This window comes from Olea europaea, unplaced genomic scaffold, assembly GCF_002742605.1.
Source record: "Olea europaea var. sylvestris unplaced genomic scaffold, O_europaea_v1 scaffold3065, whole genome shotgun sequence".
Lineage (NCBI taxonomy): Eukaryota > Viridiplantae > Streptophyta > Magnoliopsida > Lamiales > Oleaceae > Olea > Olea europaea.
The window spans coordinates 22444-42407 of record NW_019249361.1 but is presented as its reverse complement, the minus strand read 5'-3'; the positions used below and the strand labels follow the sequence as shown (position 1 = coordinate 42407).

General features: G+C 36.0%; 1 protein-coding gene across 8 annotated transcripts; it reads left to right on the top strand.

The window, feature by feature from the left end:
- The first annotated feature begins 11346 nt into the window (after nt 1-11346).
- Nucleotides 11347-15622, top strand: LOC111384971 (luc7-like protein 3). Of its 8 annotated transcripts, none has more exons than XR_002700988.1 (9): nt 11347-11547; nt 11929-12057; nt 12353-12392; nt 13300-13375; nt 13471-13671; nt 13774-13986; nt 14131-14545; nt 14687-14700; nt 14900-15622. XR_002700988.1 is itself a non-coding variant. In XM_023009320.1 (8 exons), exons 1-7 carry the CDS (start codon nt 11505-11507, stop codon nt 14503-14505), a joined length of 1077 nt encoding a protein of 358 aa, XP_022865088.1. In that variant the 5' UTR covers nt 11347-11504; the 3' UTR covers nt 14506-14545; nt 14687-15622. The 8 variants fall into 8 exon arrangements, 3 of the variants coding, with proteins under 3 accessions (XP_022865088.1, XP_022865090.1, XP_022865087.1); XR_002700986.1 differs by having other exon boundaries at nt 14687-14824; XR_002700987.1 differs by having other exon boundaries at nt 14642-14700.
- The last annotated feature ends 4342 nt before the right edge of the window (nt 15623-19964 follow it).

Here is a 19964-nt window from a genome sequence, read left to right as displayed (position 1 = left end):
GCCAAACTTGGCCTGTTCCTCCCTGTTACTTCAAAAATTTGGCAAACCGTTTTCACACTATTAATAAGGCAGAGGCACAAGCTATAGATGCTCGCAACATTCTTTTGACGAGCAAATTTTCATTAGCCCCTTTCAATTCTAGCTGTTCTGTCCATCCCCTTTTTGAACAGTTTTGACCATTAGTAACACGTCGATTGCTTGTAACTGATGCTAATCGTGCCTTCCATTTACTGGACCAACCAGACACTCCCGCTACTTCTTCCATTTTGGTCACCCCTATGTCCATTAGGAATCCTTCCTCCCCTGCTTGTGCTAAACATTCTATCTATCCATCTGCTTCTCTACTTGCCAAGGCTACTGCAACTAAAAGTACTTTAAACCGCAAACGACCAGTTTCGGCATCTCCCACTTTGCAAGATGATGATGATGACGCTCCTCTCATCGTTAGGAGAAAGGTAATTGAATTTGTTTATTCCTAAACATACTTTTCTATGTACTAATGGTTTACCTGAATTTCTCAGAAAAGTTCAACCTCTCATTCGAAAGCTTTGGTTTTGGCAACTCCTGCTCCATCATTTTCTACTGAAACTGTTTCATCCAAATCAGCTGATGAAGGGATTATGCTTAAAGAGAAACCCTTAATTCCAGAACCTTCATCACAACCAGTAGAAGGGCCACCTTCTTCCCAGGGCGCCGACCCCCCAAATGTCGGACCAGAAGGTAATACATATTTTGATATTTTATCTTTGCTTATGTTACTGGTTTCTGATTCGTTACTTCTTGAATTATGCAGAGGCTCTCATGGCCCTGCCCGTTGTGGCAGAGTCCTCTCACCCAGATAAGAGAAATTTCCCACAGGTGGTGGAGCCTACTGGTGATATGCCTGAACTTCCCAAGATTGCTAATGAGGTAACATTTTGCTTCACTTTCATTTTCGCTTCATTTATTGTAGTGAAAGTCCTCAATGTTGGCACTTTTCTTTGCAGGATACTGATGACATTGTGCGTTTCATCCAGGACTTATTTACTTCCTGGGGGCAAGTCAAGACATCTCCCCTACTTCAACCAGTCATCCTTCTGCTTCTTCAGAGGAAGATATGAAGTTTCTCAAGTAGTCGGTATTTGAGTACGTGTCTTTCATGGACATGAATATCGGCCCGGCTAGTGCTACTAAACATAAGGATAAGCTTGAGTTGTTGAGTGCAAAATTGGCGCAAGCACTTACACTTTCGTCACTCAATGTTTCTGCTGACTTTAAAGCGACGTTGAAGGTTGTTCACTTTGATATCCTCTCCTTACTAGCCAAAAATGTTGAACTGAAAGCCAGTAGTACTCAATATTTTCGTACTACATCTGAAAGAGAGTCTTTACTTCTAGAGATTAACAAAGCCGAGGACGAATTGAAAGAAATCTCTTCCGACGTTATGGTCGAAGACTCTTTGATGACAAGTTTGGCTGCGGAGATGAAGGAGCTTCAAGCAAAGAATTGAACGAACCAAGTCTTTAGTTGAGCAGTATAAAAAGCTGGAAGTTGATGATGATTTTGTAGCTGAATTAAATGTCGCTTCTTCTCAACAAAGCGAAGATTGGGGGAGACTTGGGTAAAAAATTCGTTCGGCCTGAGGTAAATTGTAATTAATACATTCAATACCTTAACTTTCCTTTTGTAACTTCGCACTAATGGTCATTGCTAATTTTGAATGTAACATCAGTTATCGTCATTAATGAATGACTAATTTGTCTACTTGCGTATTTAATTGACATTGTCCTTAATCGTCAACCTCCCAAGAATTTAATTGCTTTATGCTAAGATTCATGTGCATTCTTCCTTAGTATTTTCGTCTCTTTTCCCAAGACATTTCAGTTATTAGGCACTAATGTGGCCATTCACATTTTGTCTTTTCACCTTCACGTCTCTATAAATGCGTGTGTATTTCGCACTTATCATTTTCATTTCCATTCTTTTCTTCAAAAACTAATTTGCTGTCATCGTTTGGCATCTTAACAATTGATCCAAAATTTTCGTCTTCCATAGAAATGGATCATTTGATCCGCCCATTTTGCTATCTGTTTTGATGTCACCTTCGGTATGGAAGATATAGAAAATATTTTTTAGCCAGCAAAGTTCTTCCCATCATCTCCATATTTTTTATAAGGAGTTCAATAATGGAAGGCAATTTTTGAGGATGCTTTTTAAGCCACTTTACTTGCTGAGAATGATTCTCAGTCTCCTTGCCTATTATTGCAGCAATGCAATTAGGTAGGCGATTTGAAGGTGCTTTTCTTCCTTTTTGTTTGTTGAGAGTGCTTCTCAGCCTCTCTGCCTATCCTTGCAGCAGTGCGATCAGAACAACGACCAAGGCCAGTTCACCCTCTTGTTTGGCGATTGATCGAGAAATTAGTTTGCTCTCAATTGTAGCTTATAGAGTATTTAGTAATTTGTATCTCACAATTTGTAACGTATATTTGATAATAAGGAAATTTACTTGAACGTATTTTGTCCTGGTCCTATTTATCTACGATCGTTCAACGCAATTTGATTACGCTTTTATTTGTTCATTCTCTCATAAGGAAGGAACATATTTTTTTAAATATTTTTCATTAATGAACCTCATGTATTTGGTGCCATCTAAATCTTCTAAACAGTAAGCTCCATTAGGCAACACACTATTTACTTTATATGGCCCTTCCCAATTGGGCGACCACTTGCTATACTTTGGATCCTTGCTATCCAAAGGGAGTATTATTTTCCAAACCAATTCGCCCAGGCTAAATGACTTGGCTATAACTTTTTTATTATAAAACTTAGCCATCCTTCGTTTTTGAACTTGCAATCTATCTAGGACGTCTAACTTTAATTCGTCCAACTCCAATAAGTTTTGAGCTAGTGATTCGGTATACTCACCATCACTTAACTTATGTTGCAAATACACTCTGATTGATCGCACATTGATTTTCATAGGCAAAACGGCCTCATGTCCATAAATAAGTTGGAAAGGAGTAACTTTGGTACTTGACCGAGGCGACGTCCTATAAGCCCATAAGACCTTGTTTAGACATTCGTGCTAATTTTTGGTATTTTCATCTATCATTTTTCTTATGATATTTTTTAGAATCTTATTAGAAGATTCTGCTTGTCCGTTAGATTCAGCGTAATATGGTGTGGAGTTCACTAATTTAATTCCAAACTCGCTCAAGAATTTATTTACTTGATCTCCATTTAAAGAAGTTCTGTGATCTACCATCAAAGTTTGTGAAATCCCAAATCTATAAATAATATGATCACGGATAAATTCTATGACATTCTTTTGGGTGATCTCCTTTAAAGGTATCGCTTCTACCCATTTAGTGAAAAAATCAGTTGCAACTATAACAAAGGTATGTTGCTTGGCCGATGGAGGATAAATCTTCCCTATCAGGTCTATCGTCCAACCCTTGAACGGCCAGGATTTGATAATGTGTGTCATCTCTCTTGCTGGCGTCCTTTGTATTGAACCATGTTTTTGGCATGCTAAACAACCCTTCGCATATTGAACACATGATTCTCCCATCTTGGGCCAAAAATATCCATTCCTAATAATTAACTATCTCATCTTTTGGCCAGCTTGATGAGCTCCACATATCCCTTCATGCACTTCAGCCATGATTGTTCTGGCTTCTTGCAAACTTACACATTTCAGTAATATACGATCAGAGCATTTCTTAAACAACTCTTCATCTATCAGTGTATAGTTTAGCAAACGCAACTTCATTTTTTTACTACCTCCTTTATTAGGTTTTTTAAGGTATCTTAATCTCTGCCCTCCAATCTATTGCATCTCCATCTTGTATGCAATGAATTTCAATCCTTCTCGCCCTTCTTTGGACTACGATTAATATTACTCCATATTCATAATTAGATTTCCAATTTAAAGCCTTTGAATACCCTAAGGCCATCTGGGCCAACTCATTTGCTATGTCATTATATATCCTATTAACACATTAAAACTCTACTTGATCGAATTCTTCCAACAATTCTTGGGCGATTTCATATTGATTTATAATATAATCACTTTGGCACTTAAAATCACCAGTCAATTGGTGAATTACCAATTGAGAATCGCCTCTAACGATCACATTCTTTACCTCCATATCTATCATTAATTCTAAACCCACGATTAAGGCTTCATATTCGGCTTGATTGTTGGTGCACATCCTATCCAAAGTGAATGCGAACTTGTAACAAATCCCTAAAGAATTTATCAATGCTACTCATACTCCTACACCTTTAGAGGTTTTTGACCCGTCGAAATATAAAACCCAAGGTTTAAATTCGAATGAATTGATTTCTAATTCAATGTCTTCAGGCATATCAAGGCATGGATGATCGACCAGAAAGTTAGCCAAAGCCTGATTTTTTATTGCCTTTTGAGTTATGTATTGTATTTCAAATTCTGATAATGCTAACGTCCAAAGGCTAACCCTTTGGTGTAAAATATGGCGAGAGAACGTATACTTAACCAAATTTACTATAGAAATTAAATAAACGGTTATAGACCGTAAATAAGCCCTTACATTCGTACATGTGAAATACAATGCAAGAATAATTTTTCAATGGTAGAGTAATTACATTCACATTTTGTTAACCGTCTACTCAAGTAGTAAATCGCCATTTCTTTACCAAATTGGTCTTCTTGCGCTACCATTCCAACTATTGATTCTTATTCAGTCGATATATATACTTTCATTGGTCGTCCTTAGATTGGTGACACCAACACTGGTGGACTTGATAAATATGTCTTTAGGTTTTCAAAAGCCTTTTGATGCTCTTCTTTCCAGACAAATTCGTCCTAATTTTTCAACTTCAAAAGTGGCGAAAAAGCTTTAGTTCGCCCTACAAGAAATAAAGCGTCTTTAAATATTTACTTGGTCTAGGAATCTTTACAATTCTTTTTTATTGTTAGGTGGTTTGATATCTAAAATGGCCTTCGCTTTATTTTTATCAAGTTCAATCCCCATTTTGTGTACTAAGAAACCAAGGAAGTTTCCCACATTAACGCCAAATGCACATTTCAAGGAATTCAATTTTAGTTTATATTGCTTCATTCGCTCAAATGAACATCTCAATTGTTCAAAATGGTCCTCTTTTTTAATGGATTTGACCACTATATCATCTACATACACCTCAACAAACTTACCTATCATATCGTGAAAAATCAAGTTCATTGTCCTTTGATAAGTCGCTCCTGCATTTTTCAGGCCGAAAGGCATAACTACCCATTCAAAACATCCTAGAGATCCAAGGCACCTAAAGGCAGTTTTGTGTATATCTTCCTCAGCTATATAAATTTGATTGTATCCTGAATACCCATCCATAAAGGAATATATTACTTGTCCAACAATCGAGTCTACTAAAAAATCTACTATAGGCATTGGATATTCATATTTGGGTGTGGCTATATTTAAGTTTCTAAAGTCTATGCACACCCTTAATTTACCATTCTTTTTTAGCACTGGCACGATATTGGACAACCACTCTACATATCTGGCTATTCTAATAAAGCCCGCTTTTAATAATCGCTATATTTCTTTCTTAATCTAAGGAAGTACATTAGGAGCAAAACGCCTAGGAGGTTACTTATGAGGTTTAAAATTTGGCTTGGTTGGCAATCTATGTTCCACCAAATCTCTATCTAAATCAGACATATGTTCATATTTCCAAGCAAAACAATCCATATATTATTTTAATAAAGTGATTAATTTATCACTAACCTCTTGATCGAGCATCTGGCTGACGAATATTGGGCGATCTTTCCTTTCATTGCCAATATTCACTTTAATCAGAGGTTCTTGTACTTGAGCGTATCTAGGCTTGGTGATCCTCATTACTTCATTGTCCAATTCCCTTATAGGCACTTCTTCTTCTAAACAATCCACCTTGTTGACTTCTCAGCTAATACTTTGTTCCAACTCGAACATTGCCAATTTGCATCCTAATGCTTTCAAGGCTGCTCCTTCTTTCGTCTTGTCTTTACATTCTGTATTAAAAGCCATTAATTTGACTTTGAAGGCCTGACATCGGCCATTTACCTTTGTTGCTTACAACTCATTTAAAACTTCTTGATTACTTTTTTGCCAATTACTAGCTCTTCCAGGATCACTATATTTGGCCTCATTTGACTGAACATTTCAGTGAGTGCATATACCGAAAACGGCTCCTCGCTCTATGCAACAATTTGAGTTTCTTCTCCATCTTGGACTACTCTGACAGGTCCGTAATTTCCTTCATACATGAACCTTTCTACTGAGTTTGCTTCTGCGACAAAAGGTCTATGATCTGTTTGCACCACTTCTGCTTCACCCTTATCATTCCAGAAAACTAGGCATTAATGGAGTGATGAAGGTATGCAGCGACTTTCGTGTATCCAATCCCTTCCTAATAACACATTGTAACTAGTAAGACCATCTATTACGAAGAAGACTGTGGTCCTAGTAGTTGTCCCTACAGTTATGTCCAATGGCATAACCCCTTTAGTTGAAGTTGCTCCTCCATTGAAATTTGTAAGGATGACTTCTGTTGGAATCACATCACTTTCTGTCTTTCCAAACTTCTTCATCATCCTAGATGGAATGATGTTTATAACTGCTCCATTATCAATAAGTACTTTCACCACAGGTATACCGTTAACTAAAACCTTAACGTACAATGATCTCAAGTGTTAAGTTAACTTCATGGTTGGTCTCTTAAAAATAACCTTTTCGGCAGTATCTATTTCCACTTCCTGCTTGTTCTCTGTTGAATTATCCTTTTGTGATAAGTCAACGTGCAGTATGTCGCACTGAGCTTCCGCTTCCTGAATTTCCTTTTTATTGTTTTCTAATGCTTCTTCTTCAGTTACCCAACTTGGGAGAGGAGACATTATTCTTGGAGGTGATCCATACTTTTCAGAGCGAGGTACTCTCTTTTTCCTCTTGGACGTCCCGTACAACACGTAATAATCGAAAGAACGCCCAGATGGTTCCCCCAACAAATCCACTTCACGAACTCCCTCTCGATGTAGTTGTTTCAACAGAGTATTGTGCGATACTCCTCTCTTTCTTCTTTCTGCTTCCAGATCAATTTCATCTTCGATATTCGTCATACCATCATCATCTTCACCATTGTAGGCCCTTCCAGAAGTTTGGCCTTCTTCACATTCCAGCACACATGCTTCTTCCTTATTATCCCCCATTTCTTCTTCTTCTTTCTTTTTGTTTTTGAACTCATTGGCTAGTAAATAGTTATTAGCCATGATAGGAGGTAACATACCGAACTGAATAGTAAGGGGCTGATCTGGATCTTCTCTATCTTTTCTACCTCGCTCAAACTTCGATCTCTCTGGCAATTCTTCCATCGATTCACCCGTACCAGTCTCCTCATTATTTTCGAGAACATTTTGATTGGCCACTTTGAGTAGTTTAGGCGCCTTAGGACGTGGCACTCCCTGTGTTGTCTCATCATTCGTCCATAATTCCGTTGAAAACACTTTTGTTGGGTTCTAGTCATCTCGTTGAAGGGTATCATCCTTCCTGCATTATACTGGAACGAATGCCATACATTTGGTTGGCAAGGTTGTGGTCTGAATGTTCTCCCATTATTTATTAACCTGAACTGCCTCTCGAAAGGCGGTCCCCTATAGAATGATGTACCTCGCCCTCTACTAGGCTGAGCGTTTGAGAAATAACTAGGGCGATGGTGATGCTGTCATATCCCTGGTTTCTCTGTATTTGCATTCACTTCTTTTTTACATGTTGCACACAGGACGTCTTCATCCTTTTCGGGCTCCTTCCCTTTGATACATTCAAAGACACTGAGATGTGGCCTAGGGTCCTCTTTTCCGTCATCTATAACCAACTTAACTTTTGGCAACTTATTTTTGAAACCAGTCGTTACCATGTTCACCCCAAGTGGCTGTGGAAAAAGATTTTCATCCACTGCCATATTCTTCTTATCCTCGAACGTAATTCATCCCAATTCAATGACGTCCTGTAACACATGGCGAAAAACCAAACAGTTGTTAGTCAAATGCTACTATGCATTATGCCACTTACAATATTTTTTACCCTTGATTTGTTCAGGGCTTGGCAACTTATGTTTATCGCTTAACTTTATCTGCTTATCCTTATATAGTTTATCAAATATAAGGTCAGATTTAGTTACATCGAACGAGAACGTTCTAACTTTCTTGTTTTCATCTTTTATAGGCTCATCCTTGCTCGACGATCTAGGCTTAGCCATTATAGGACAAGTATACGCATCTCCTTTGATTAATTCGGCCAAACACATTTCGATTTGATCGTAATACTAGTCATTAATGGTATGAACATCAAAATTTGGGTCTCTATAATAAGTCCCCTTGCTAGAATTTTTCATTTGCTCTTCTTCTCTTATTAATCGTTCATATCTAATCACGTTTACGCTCAATTGAAAAAGATCAGGAAATTCCCTGTCTTGGAATTTCTTTTTCAAATCAAAACTTAGACAATTTTGAGCGATTTTAACAAACTCCTTTTCGAGCAAAGGTACAAAACATTTATTTCTTGCTGTCTTGAACCTTTGAAGAAAACCTTCTACCCATTCGTTTGGAATTTGACGTAGATTCGTCAAATTGGCCAAAGTAACTTCAGACTCAATCTTATAAAACTGAGCATGGAACAATTGCTCCAATTGTTGCTATGTTTGAATAGAGTTTGCTGGCAAATTGATGAACCAAGAGAAAGCTACTCCTGTTAATGAACTAGGGAACAACCTCATTTTATGGTAGTCTGTTACTTCACCACTTTGCAGTGTGAATTGCCCTATGTGTTCTAGAGTAGATACCTCTCCTAAACCGGTAAATAATGAGAATTCTGGTACTTTATATCCTCTAGGCCATGGATGTGCTTGCTCTACCCAATCAGGGTATGGTTTTGTGTAAGTCGGCCTAATGATAGGACGTACCCCAAAAGCCATTTGATTCTGTACTATTTCCATAATTTGATTTATCAACATGACGTTGAGGTCATATGGAATTCCTATGGTTGGTTGGTCGGTTGATTTGCCTGAGGCCTGATGTTTGGTCATTGGTTGGCAATAAAGTTGTCATGATTTGGGTCATTGTTACCATTAGCCTGAATATTTATTCCATCATTGACACGTGGGATATTCTGTCCATTACTTAGGACATTGTCTCTTATATTTAGGTTACCCCCCAAGTTAGATGTACCATTACCATTATTCTGATTTGGCCTTACACCATCCCCCTGAATTGAAGTAGGTGGATTAAAAAGTGGTTCTATCCCCTGACTTGGACTTAGGACTGGGGAATTATGTCCCACGATTATCCTAGCTTGAAAGTGATTTGCAATAGGCACAACTGGCTGACAAATTTGGCCTACTAACTTATTCATTATTTCATTTAATGTATTCAATTGTTTGGCCATGTTGTTATAATATGTATTCCCATTCTGGGTAAATCTTTCTATATTATGAACATTTCGTAAATTTACCTGTTCAACGACGTCCTGTGTGAGTTCTCCAAGTAATGCACGCATGGTTCGAGGACTCAACTCTGTCATTAGTTCGTAACGACTGTGATTGCTCTGACTCTGTCCCTCTGTTCGTGGAGAGCTTTGCCGCTCCTCATATCGCTCGATCACAGACTGAACTCTTCCCTAACTTGCTGCTTCCTTATCAGATTTGTGAGACATATTGTTTCACATTTTGTATCTTCAACACCAAACACCAAGGTCCCACTGGGCGTGCCAAATTGTTTCGCGTGGGTAGTCACTAACAATTAAAAAGGAATCAGACGATTGTGTAAGGAACAGACCTCTTGAGACAAAGTCCCAAAAAATGATGTTTTATTGGCAATTATTTACAATTGGAACTAAACAGAATGCCTTTAAGGGGCGCAAGCACACGAGCACTAAAAGAAATGTTTAAGTTTAAACTAAGGAATTGAAATTATATATTCTCTGTTTGAGAGTATTTGATTCGGTGTCATTTTCTTTATGTCTTCTCTTCCTTTTATATTCTTTTGATGATTTTTTCGTGACAAACCGCTTGAAAACTACTCGATTGCTGTATAACTATCCACTTTCTTTATGGTGGCTAACTTGTCGTGGAACTACCGTCCCTAACTGCTGCCATTACTCTTTGTCGTTCAACTGCCTTCAACTGGGCTCCTTGAATCGTGGAATGTGATAAGATCACTCAATAACTGCTTTAATAACTGCTATTCTGAATAACCATAATGTTTTATACTTACTGAGATCCTGGGCGATTCGAAGGTTTGGGTGAGAACGGGGTCATTACTCTGGGCGACCGGGTATTCTATTCGTTCAGATTCTGGGCATCTTGCAAGTTTGGACGATAATGTTACCGTGTTCGTGGGCTTCCACCGCATTCATCAATAATCTTGTTTGGACCTTTATCCTAGATTCCCCAATTGGATTTCACTCTTTGAACTATTTGATTTGGACTGCACTTTTAGTGTATCAACATAATGCATTTTTTGTTTTTGAGATTTTGACTACGGTTTTGGATATTTCACAGCAATGATTGTTGGAATTTGATCTTCAAATTTTGATGACGAGTTTGTTGTTGGCACATGGCACATTTGATCATCCAATTTCATTATAATCCATGTTTTGTTTTGTTTTTGTTTGTTTGTTTTTTTTTTTTTTAAACTTCTTCATCTCCATTTAAGGTTGCATGCAGTTGCTCATTTTTTTTCTAATTTCATCTGATCAATTTATGGGGTTTTCAAGTATATAAGTAAGACCTGATGCATGCATAGTTATCATTAACAATTATTTTTGTAATAATTGTTGTTTTTTTTTTCTTTGTGCCTATAATGGAGTATTAGAAGACTTAATGGAGAAACTGCTGAAGGTCGTTGATGAATTTTTGTGTGGTACTTTTATTCGTGTTTTTGCCATGGTCCATAAATAAGAGAAATTTTCTGATATTTTTGTGGATATTCAACCCTCCATTTGCTTCAGTGAACAATTCATGAAAACTTTATGAATATGCTTAACAATATTTTTAAAAGATATACATCGGGAAGTTAAAGAATCAAAATGTATGTCAATGAAAAAAAGAGGTATATACTGGGATGATAAATACATTACAATGATTGTATTTTTTTTATTTATAATTTTTATCGGATTAGGAGCATAATTGTAAATTTGTTGTGATGTATTTTAATTATGATGTTATTATAACCTGGTGTAGTAATTAAATTTTGAGGTTATAATTACCCTAAGAAATATATTAATTTATGTTAAGAGTATTACGAAATATGTTAATTAGTATTAGTACACGTGTGTTTAGAAGGAAGAGAAGTTGCTTGAAACTACTCTATTTGTTCCTTGCGTAAATTACTCTTACTCTCACGACCAATCCAGCCCCATAAATTTCTAAGGTTTTTCTCATTGCAATTATTTATTGATTATTGCAGTTAGTGAAAATCTTTAAGGTTCATTATCTTTAATCAATTAACAATGGATGCTCAGAGGGCTTTACTTGATGAACTCATGGGTGCAGGTTAGCAGCAATTAAAATTTCGAAAATTTCACCTACGGGTTTTCAGTCATTCAATTTCCGTTTTCATCTATGTAATTTGCACTTCCCATAGCCCAATCAACTATTGAAAACTAAGCTCTGGAATTCGTACTCGAAGTGAATGTTTAATATTATTCCCCAAATTTCTGATTTTGGATCTCCAAAGTTTGAATTTTTTTGCTATGCGATTTACTATCCGAGAGGAGTTTCTTTTTTCTTTTAAATTATTTATTTAATTCAATACACACGCACTTATATATAGAAAGTGTAAATTTTCAGAAATCAATTTTTCGTTGAATCTTACTAATTTTTGTAATTTTTTGTATTTGATGCTTCATAACATTTCTTTTCTTGTTGTGACAGCACGGAATTTGACTGAAGAAGAGAGGAAGGGGTACAAAGAAATTAGATGGGACGATAAGGAAGTTTGTCGATGCTATATGGTTCGATTCTGTCCCCATGATTTGTTTGTCAACACTCGAAGTGATCTGGGTAATCTCTTCATTCATTAATCTTCACAACACTTTTAACATTCTACGTTAAACTAGTCAGCACGTTCACTTTGAAATATATCTTTCCATTTATAAAAATGTGCTGATGTTTTAAGGGCCAGCAAAATATGAAAGAAAATTAACATAGCTGATCCCCTGAACAATGTAATCTCTTTTGGTAATTATTTTAAACGAATGAAGTATTCACTTTGTCTTTTCAACATGCCAATATGTTCATTCCTGTACTCCTATATTTTTGCTTATTAATTATCTTTGCTGCATTCATTTTGCATCAGGAGCGTGCCCGAAAATTCATGATCCGAAGTTGAAGGAAAGGTAATTTATAATAGTTTTATTGACAGTTATATTATCAATGTTCTGACAACGGGATTGCAGCCTCCTTATTTTATGTTCCTATTTTCAAACTCTTTTTTAGCTTGGTATGGTCTTTATCATGTAGGATTGCGAGCTTACAAATTAGCTTCCAATTAACTTCCCATGGAGATAGTGCTATTTATTAAATCGAGATTAGCATTCCATGCTCTTTGATTGTTTTGCATTGAACGCAAACTAATCAATTAGATATCCAATGTGGTCGTACCCTCAGGAATGCCATTGATCTTCAATAGTAAAACTGAGTTGAGTAGCCATCACTTCTGATTTGCCCTATCACAGAGTGTATTTCTATCCCGATTGAGATCATTTTACATAGCTAAGATAATGAGCCTTTGTTATGAAATATAGACTATTAATCAGTCTATTATTAAGGATAGATGCTTTGGGTCTCCATATGAGATCCTGCATCTATTGGGCTTCTGTAAAATTAAATTATGTATTCTGCATGCTTCACGTCTCTAGCAAAAATTATTGCTACTATACAGTTGTTAAATTATTTGAACTCTTAAATTTTCACATTACAATGACTAGTTTTATGGGACTCTTGTTGTGTCCTCTCTTTTATTTAAAAAATTATAAGTATGTTCAAATAATTTTCAGTAATAACCCCCCATCCCCGGTTTGAAACACTTATCTAGGCAATTCAACAATATAATGGTTTCTTTTTGACACTTTTTCTAGTATAATCTTGCATCCCCCTTAAAAAAAAGGGTTCAAGAACCATTGTCCATGATGAATTTTCTGCTAGTCTCTGACATGCTTTTGTCAGCTAATTTGCTTCACTGTCATCTATATGAGCCAACCTCACCTCACAGTTGTATTGAGATTATGTTGTGTATCTCTTTAGTTTTGAGAAGTCCCCCCGGCATGATTCATATGTTTCCAAGTTTGAAGCAGAGCTAGCTCACTTCTGTGAGAAGTTGGTATGTATTCGTCTTTAAGAATTCTGAAGTCCAAAGCCCCAAGTACATATAATTCTTGATTTCTATGTTCGATCATACTTGTTCTTCTATGTCAGGTTTCAGATTTGGATAGAAAAGTTAGGCGTGGCCGGGAGCGTCTTGCTCAAGAGGTTGAAGTTCCCTCTCCCCCACCGATGTCAGCTGAAAAAACTGAGCAGATGTCTGTTCTGGAAGAAAAGATAAAGAACCTGCTGGAACAAGTTGAGTCTCTTGGTGAAGCGGGGAAGGTTGACGAAGCTGAGGCACTCATGAGAAAGGTGATGCTCCATGTTTACAAAAAGATGTACCCTTATTAAATGTATCCTAAAACTCTCAGTTTATAAATGTGCATGGATAACTTTGATACTGATGCTTTTCAGGTGGAATTGCTAAATGCTGAGAAGACTGCCTTGACACAACAACCACAGCAGGATAAATTATCAATGATCGCACAGGAGAAAAAAATGGCTTTATGTGAAATATGCGGCTCTTTTCTAATAGCAAATGATGCCGCAGAAAGAACTCAATCTCATGTTACTGGCAAGCAACATATGGGTTATGGCATGGTCCGGGACTTTCTCACGGAATATAAGGTAATTATTATGCTGATGGATAATTTATTTGGGTACATATGCAAAAGGTTCCATTTGTATTGTGATTATTATTGCAAAATATCATAATATTGTGATTTTTGTTATTGTATTGTATGTGACTTGTTAATTGAATACCGTTATCAGACAGCTAAGGAAAGGGCAATGGAAGAAGAAAGATTAGCTCGGGAAAGAGAAGCTGCAGAGCAGAGGAAGCTAAGGGAAAGGGAACATGAGAGAAGACATGGAAGAAGTGACTCTCCTGACAGGTACAGGTACCTCCATAGGGATTCTGACAGGGAGAGGGACCGATATCGAGAACGCAACCATGACCGAGAAAGGTCTCATGAGAGGAATGGCAGAGGAAGCCGAGAAAGGGTAAGAGGATCAGATTTAAAGTATAGCAGTGCGAGGGACGGAAGAGAAGGAAGTAGGGATAGATACCGTGATAGAAGTAGGTCACGGTCTCCTGTCAGGCACGGTCAAAGGAGGTCATCTAGGAGTCCAGTCCGCTCAAAATAGGGATTATGTAGATTATGCCAGGATTTTGATTTCTGAAGAGGTAGACATTTTTATACTCTCCAAGTTATATGGATGTGTGCTTTGAAGTCTTAAGTTATGTCGTCATTACGAGTAAAATTGTTTTTTGTTGTCACAGCTCTATTAAGACTTTAACATCGCCCTATCGTCAATATAATTACAGGAGAAAAGGTTGAGGTAGGTATCAATTCATTGGCGTGACTTACCAATTTGCATTTTGGTCTATTGTTTGTTCAATGCGTGACAATTGAATGGATCATACTGCTATTGATAGAGAATATATATTTTTCCGAACGTCAAGGTAACAAACAATTTATTTTGTCATCTGCAAAATTTCATTAAGACCAATTTTGTTGTCCTCTTTTGGTTCATTCAGATGCTCCGGTGCAATTTGGATTTCAATAACTTTGGTAACTGCTTACAGAAGGAAATTATTGCTTGTGATTGTTGATTTTGTGCAATTTAACGAGTACATGAATGAGATTTCATGTAGATACCGTGTTGCACTTTCGTGAAGCTCTATTGCGGATGGGGTAAACTTCTCTTACCTGACTCTTTTTCCATCCCTCATCTACACGGTTTAAAATTAGTCGAGCTGTGCAGGTGTAACACAACTATATTAGTGAATGTCTAATTAATTGATAATTCTGTGAAACATGAGATTAGGAATTAAATCTTCCTGTTGGTCTATAGTGTGTGTGTGTGAACATATACAAGGTTTCTTGCCCTATTCGGAGACACTCTTCTGGCACGACGGATCCTCCAGCTTGAAATTGTACTCCTGGCACAAGGATGGGATTATCCACCTCTTGAAAATTATCAGAATCACTTGGTGTCATGAGTTTGTGTTTGGCAAGTTGCCATTTCATTGTTTTCGCAAGCTTTGATTTCTGCAGGAAAGACTTGTTCAGGGTTATTACGTATCTAATCACACTTGCGCCCTTAGCTTGCATCTCCCAGTGTTAGCATCAGCCCAACACTGTGCTTTGGTAGTTGGTTTCTATGTTGAAAGTAAGGTCTAAATTATACTTTTTGCTTCAACTTAATTTATAAATTCTTCAGTTTCTGAGAAAGGTTGCTTATTTGTTTGTTGGGACAATTAATTTTCAAACTACACATTGTAATTTTGCTTGGATTTCATAAATTAGAGATAAGGAAAAAATCGCTTCATTGGAGCCGAGTTTTTAGAACCCTCTTCAACACTAAAAGATATTTGGCTCATGTTCATAAATTATTCATGAACCCTCTCATACATTTTAAGAGACTTACCGGTACTATCACTTATTAATTACTTATTTTTATCTATTTATAATCAAAACACTTTCTATTCTTTCATTGCCTTTGATAATTAAAGCTCGACATAATACTCAAATGAAAGAATAGATGAACCCAAAATTCAAACCCTACATTCGGCTTTTGGGTCAAAGAGGTGATAAAACAGAGCAGTAGAAGAATATTGTGATGACAATGATACCAAAAAATAAAATTGTAGTTACTTATCCCAGGCGTGAACACTGCCAGGAAATCGACCCCGACGATCACATTGGTTCGGATGGTTATATGGATTGTTTTCGACCTGGTTTTTACTCACCAGGACCGGTTTGCTTGGGATTGAAATTTAGTAGAAGTACTTGTGATTGTTGATTTTGTGCAATTTAACGAGTACATGAATGAGATTTCATGTAGATACCGTGTTGCACTTTCGTGAAGCTCTATTGCGGATGGGGTAAACTTCTCTTACCTGACTCTTTTTCCATCCCTCATCTACACGGTTTAAAATTAGTCGAGCTGTGCAGGTGTAACACAACTATATTAGTGAATGTCTAATTAATTGATAATTCTGTGAAACATGAGATTAGGAATTAAATCTTCCTGTTGGTCTATAGTGTGTGTGTGTGAACATATACAAGGTTTCTTGCCCTATTCGGAGACACTCTTCTGGCACGACGGATCCTCCAGCTTGAAATTGTACTCCTGGCACAAGGATGGGATTATCCACCTCTTGAAAATTATCAGAATCACTTGGTGTCATGAGTTTGTGTTTGGCAAGTTGCCATTTCATTGTTTTCGCAAGCTTTGATTTCTGCAGGAAAGACTTGTTCAGGGTTATTACGTATCTAATCACACTTGCGCCCTTAGCTTGCATCTCCCAGCGTTAGCATCAGCCCAACACTGTGCTTTGGTAGTTGGTTTCTATGTTGAAAGTAAGGTCTAAATTATACTTTTTGCTTCAACTTAATTTATAAATTCTTCAGTTTCTGAGAAAGGTTGCTTATTTGTTTGTTGGGACAATTAATTTTCAAACTACACATTGTAATTTTGCTTGGATTTCATAAATTAGAGATAAGGAAAAAATCGCTTCATTGGAGCCGAGTTTTTAGAACCCTCTTCAACACTAAAAGATATTTGGCTCATGTTCATAAATTATTCATGAACCCTCTCATACATTTTAAGAGACTTACCGGTACTATCACTTATTAATTACTTATTTTTATCTATTTATAATCAAAACACTTTCTATTCTTTCATTGCCTTTGATAATTAAAGCTCGACATAATACTCAAATGAAAGAATAGATGAACCCAAAATTCAAACTCTACATTCGGCTTTTGGGTCAAAGAGGTGATAAAACAGAGCAGTAGAAGAATATTGTGATGACAATGATACCAAAAAATAAAATTGTAGTTACTTATCTCAGGCGTGAACACTGCCAGGAAATCGACCCCGAGGATCACATTGGTTCGGATGGTTATATGGATTGTTTTCGACCTGGTTTTTACTCACCAGGAGGTGATAAAACAGAGCAGTAGAAGAATATTGTGATGACAATGATACCAAAAAATAAAATTGTAGTTACTTATCCCAGGCGTGAACACTGCCAGGAAATCGACCCCGAGGATCACATTGGTTCGGATGGTTATATGGATTGTTTTCGACCTGGTTTTTACTCACCAGGACCGGTTTGCTTGGGCTTGAAATTTAGTAGAAGTATAGAAAGAATATTCGTATCTGGGATGTTACATGTGGAATCGACCTGAGTCTATTCTATTCCAAGCATTAAGAAAAGGACAATTTTATTTGTACCAAATAGAATGTATCAAAAGTTGTCCGCGGCACCCCCGTCCCGTCCCACCCCACCCCACCCCACCCACAATGCATGCATGCCCCGTGTGAATATAAAAATTCCCAAATATGGTCTCCACCCTCTATTTTGAGTAATAGGTAAAGGATTAGAGAAAAAAATTATGTACATGTAGTATTGTCATTAAAAAAAATAGGATATCAATATTACAATTTTAAAAAATGATCATATCGAGTTCAATAAAATTATTGTCACTCACGTAAACTTTCCTAAGCCCTTGCTTGATAATCATTAAAATAATTTTTTTTCTCTCAAACTCATTTTTAATCCTACATTCTTACAATAATTTTTTTGCTTGTAAGCCTCAAAATTTTTCCTACTTTTTGATCATATCTGTTCGTGTGATACCCGCAAACGTACGGGATCGTTGACAAGTAATAATAAGTGAGTTAAGAGTTATCGTCTCACAAAAAATAAATTTAATTCAAGTTTATTAGTTTCGTATGAAATTCTAGTTATAAAAACAAAATAAATATTTTGATTTGATTTAAACTAAACTAATTTAAGAAAGCAATAAAAATTGGAGTTTTATCAAATTTTGAAGGATTGTATTGGATTTTGACTCCGCCTATTGCTATTTATTTCAATTCTTGATTCGTAATCTAATTTCTTTCACGAGTTCTTGACAATCGATGGCACTAATATGTTAAATGTTCCTTTTCAAGATATACCAACCTATGATTAACACGACTCAATCCTATTCCTAATCTGAATTCATATGAAAATCATGTATTTAGTTTAAGTTATCAATATGATTGTATGTATGATAGATATTTTTCATAATCCTAACTATACATGTTAATTTTGCCGTGTTCTAGACTCGTTATGAGTATTCCTACATTACAACAAGCAACTAACTATTCAATTGATGGCCAAACAATTCAATAGTGTAATGAGAATGCAAAATTAATCAAATAACACACGAATTAAACTAAATACTTGTCTTGAATTAAAATAAATAAATAATATGATTCATCTCATCCAACACAATGAAAAACTGGCATAACATATTAATATATAAATTACAAGAAGAATAATAGACAAATATCACCTGGATCATGAAAAAATACAAAAGATGTTGATCTTCACGTCCAAAGTTGAATTCTTCAAAACTTGATGTAATTAAACTTCAATTCCTTGCTATGGTTTTATCTTCTCTCTCAAAATATAGCAATTGGCCCCTTATTCTTGATGGATTTGATGCAACTATTGTGTATGAAGAGGCAAGAGAGAGACCCTTTCATTACTGACCATATCTTGTATTTATATGATGAAATTATGTCAAAATTCACGTCCAAATTATATTTCAAAAGAGTTTGAATCAAATAGGGAAAGTTGCCTTCACGCGCACATAATTTTGTCTCTGCACAACTTTCAGTATTTTGATCATAACTTTCTCTTTCGGTGTCCGATTCAGATGATTCAAAGTGTATTGAAAAGATAATTAAAAGATCTACGATTCTTCTAGAAATACAATTTTTCCAATTCAAACGTTCTCCATCCGAAAATGGGTCTCAATTTGACCAAAAATCTTGAAAATATCATATATGATTGGAAGTCAATTTATGGTAATATTCTAATCATATTCCTTTCCTTTTTGACTCCAATTTGCATTCAATTGACTCTTATCAATCTTCAAAGTATCTTTTGCGGTCCAAATCAACCATTAGATATTTATACTTTGGTCCCCATATTTTGGATTTGCTTCATTTAGCCATTTTTCGTTCTTTTTTTCAATTCTTCTTTGAAACATGAACTTTTCCTAATAAAAGCAATAAATAACAATCAGGTACTAATCCGTTCAAAGAATAACAAAATATCATCATTTAAGGGGGTGTATTCAATTGGGACTTTTTAAGACTTTGAGAGATTTAAAAAGTTTCGGTGTATTCAATTGAGACTTTTAAAAACTCTCTAAAAGTTTGGGTGTATTCAATAGAGACTTTTAAATGCTTTTAAAAAGTTTCTATGGAGGGTGTATTCAATTGAAACTTTTAATGACTTTTTGAGATTTAAAAAGCTTAGGTGTATTCAATCGAGACTTTTTGAGACCCTCTAAAAGTCATGGTGTATTCAATTAAGACTTTTATAGACTTTTAAAAAGTCTCTAAAAGTTACGGTGTATTCAATTAAAACTTTTTAGAAGTCTCTATAAGTCTTACGGTATTCAAATTTTAATGACTTCTAGAGACTTTTATAAAAGTCTCTGACGTACTAATTTTTAAGCAGAAAGTACTCATATAATATCTTAAAATCTGTCTCTCATTAATCAAGAGATTTTGGAAGACTTTCACAAAAA

Bases quoted from the DNA above. Each gene is read 5' to 3' on its own strand.
- LOC111384971 (XM_023009320.1), top strand. From the start codon at position 11,505: ATGGATGCTCAGAGGGCTTTACTTGATGAACTCATGGGTGCAG. The intron at 12,058-12,352 runs GTAATCTCTTCA...ATTTTGCATCAG, and splicing joins CAACACTCGAAGTGATCTGG to GAGCGTGCCCGAAAATTCAT. The intron at 13,987-14,130 runs GTAATTATTATG...TACCGTTATCAG, and splicing joins ACTTTCTCACGGAATATAAG to ACAGCTAAGGAAAGGGCAAT.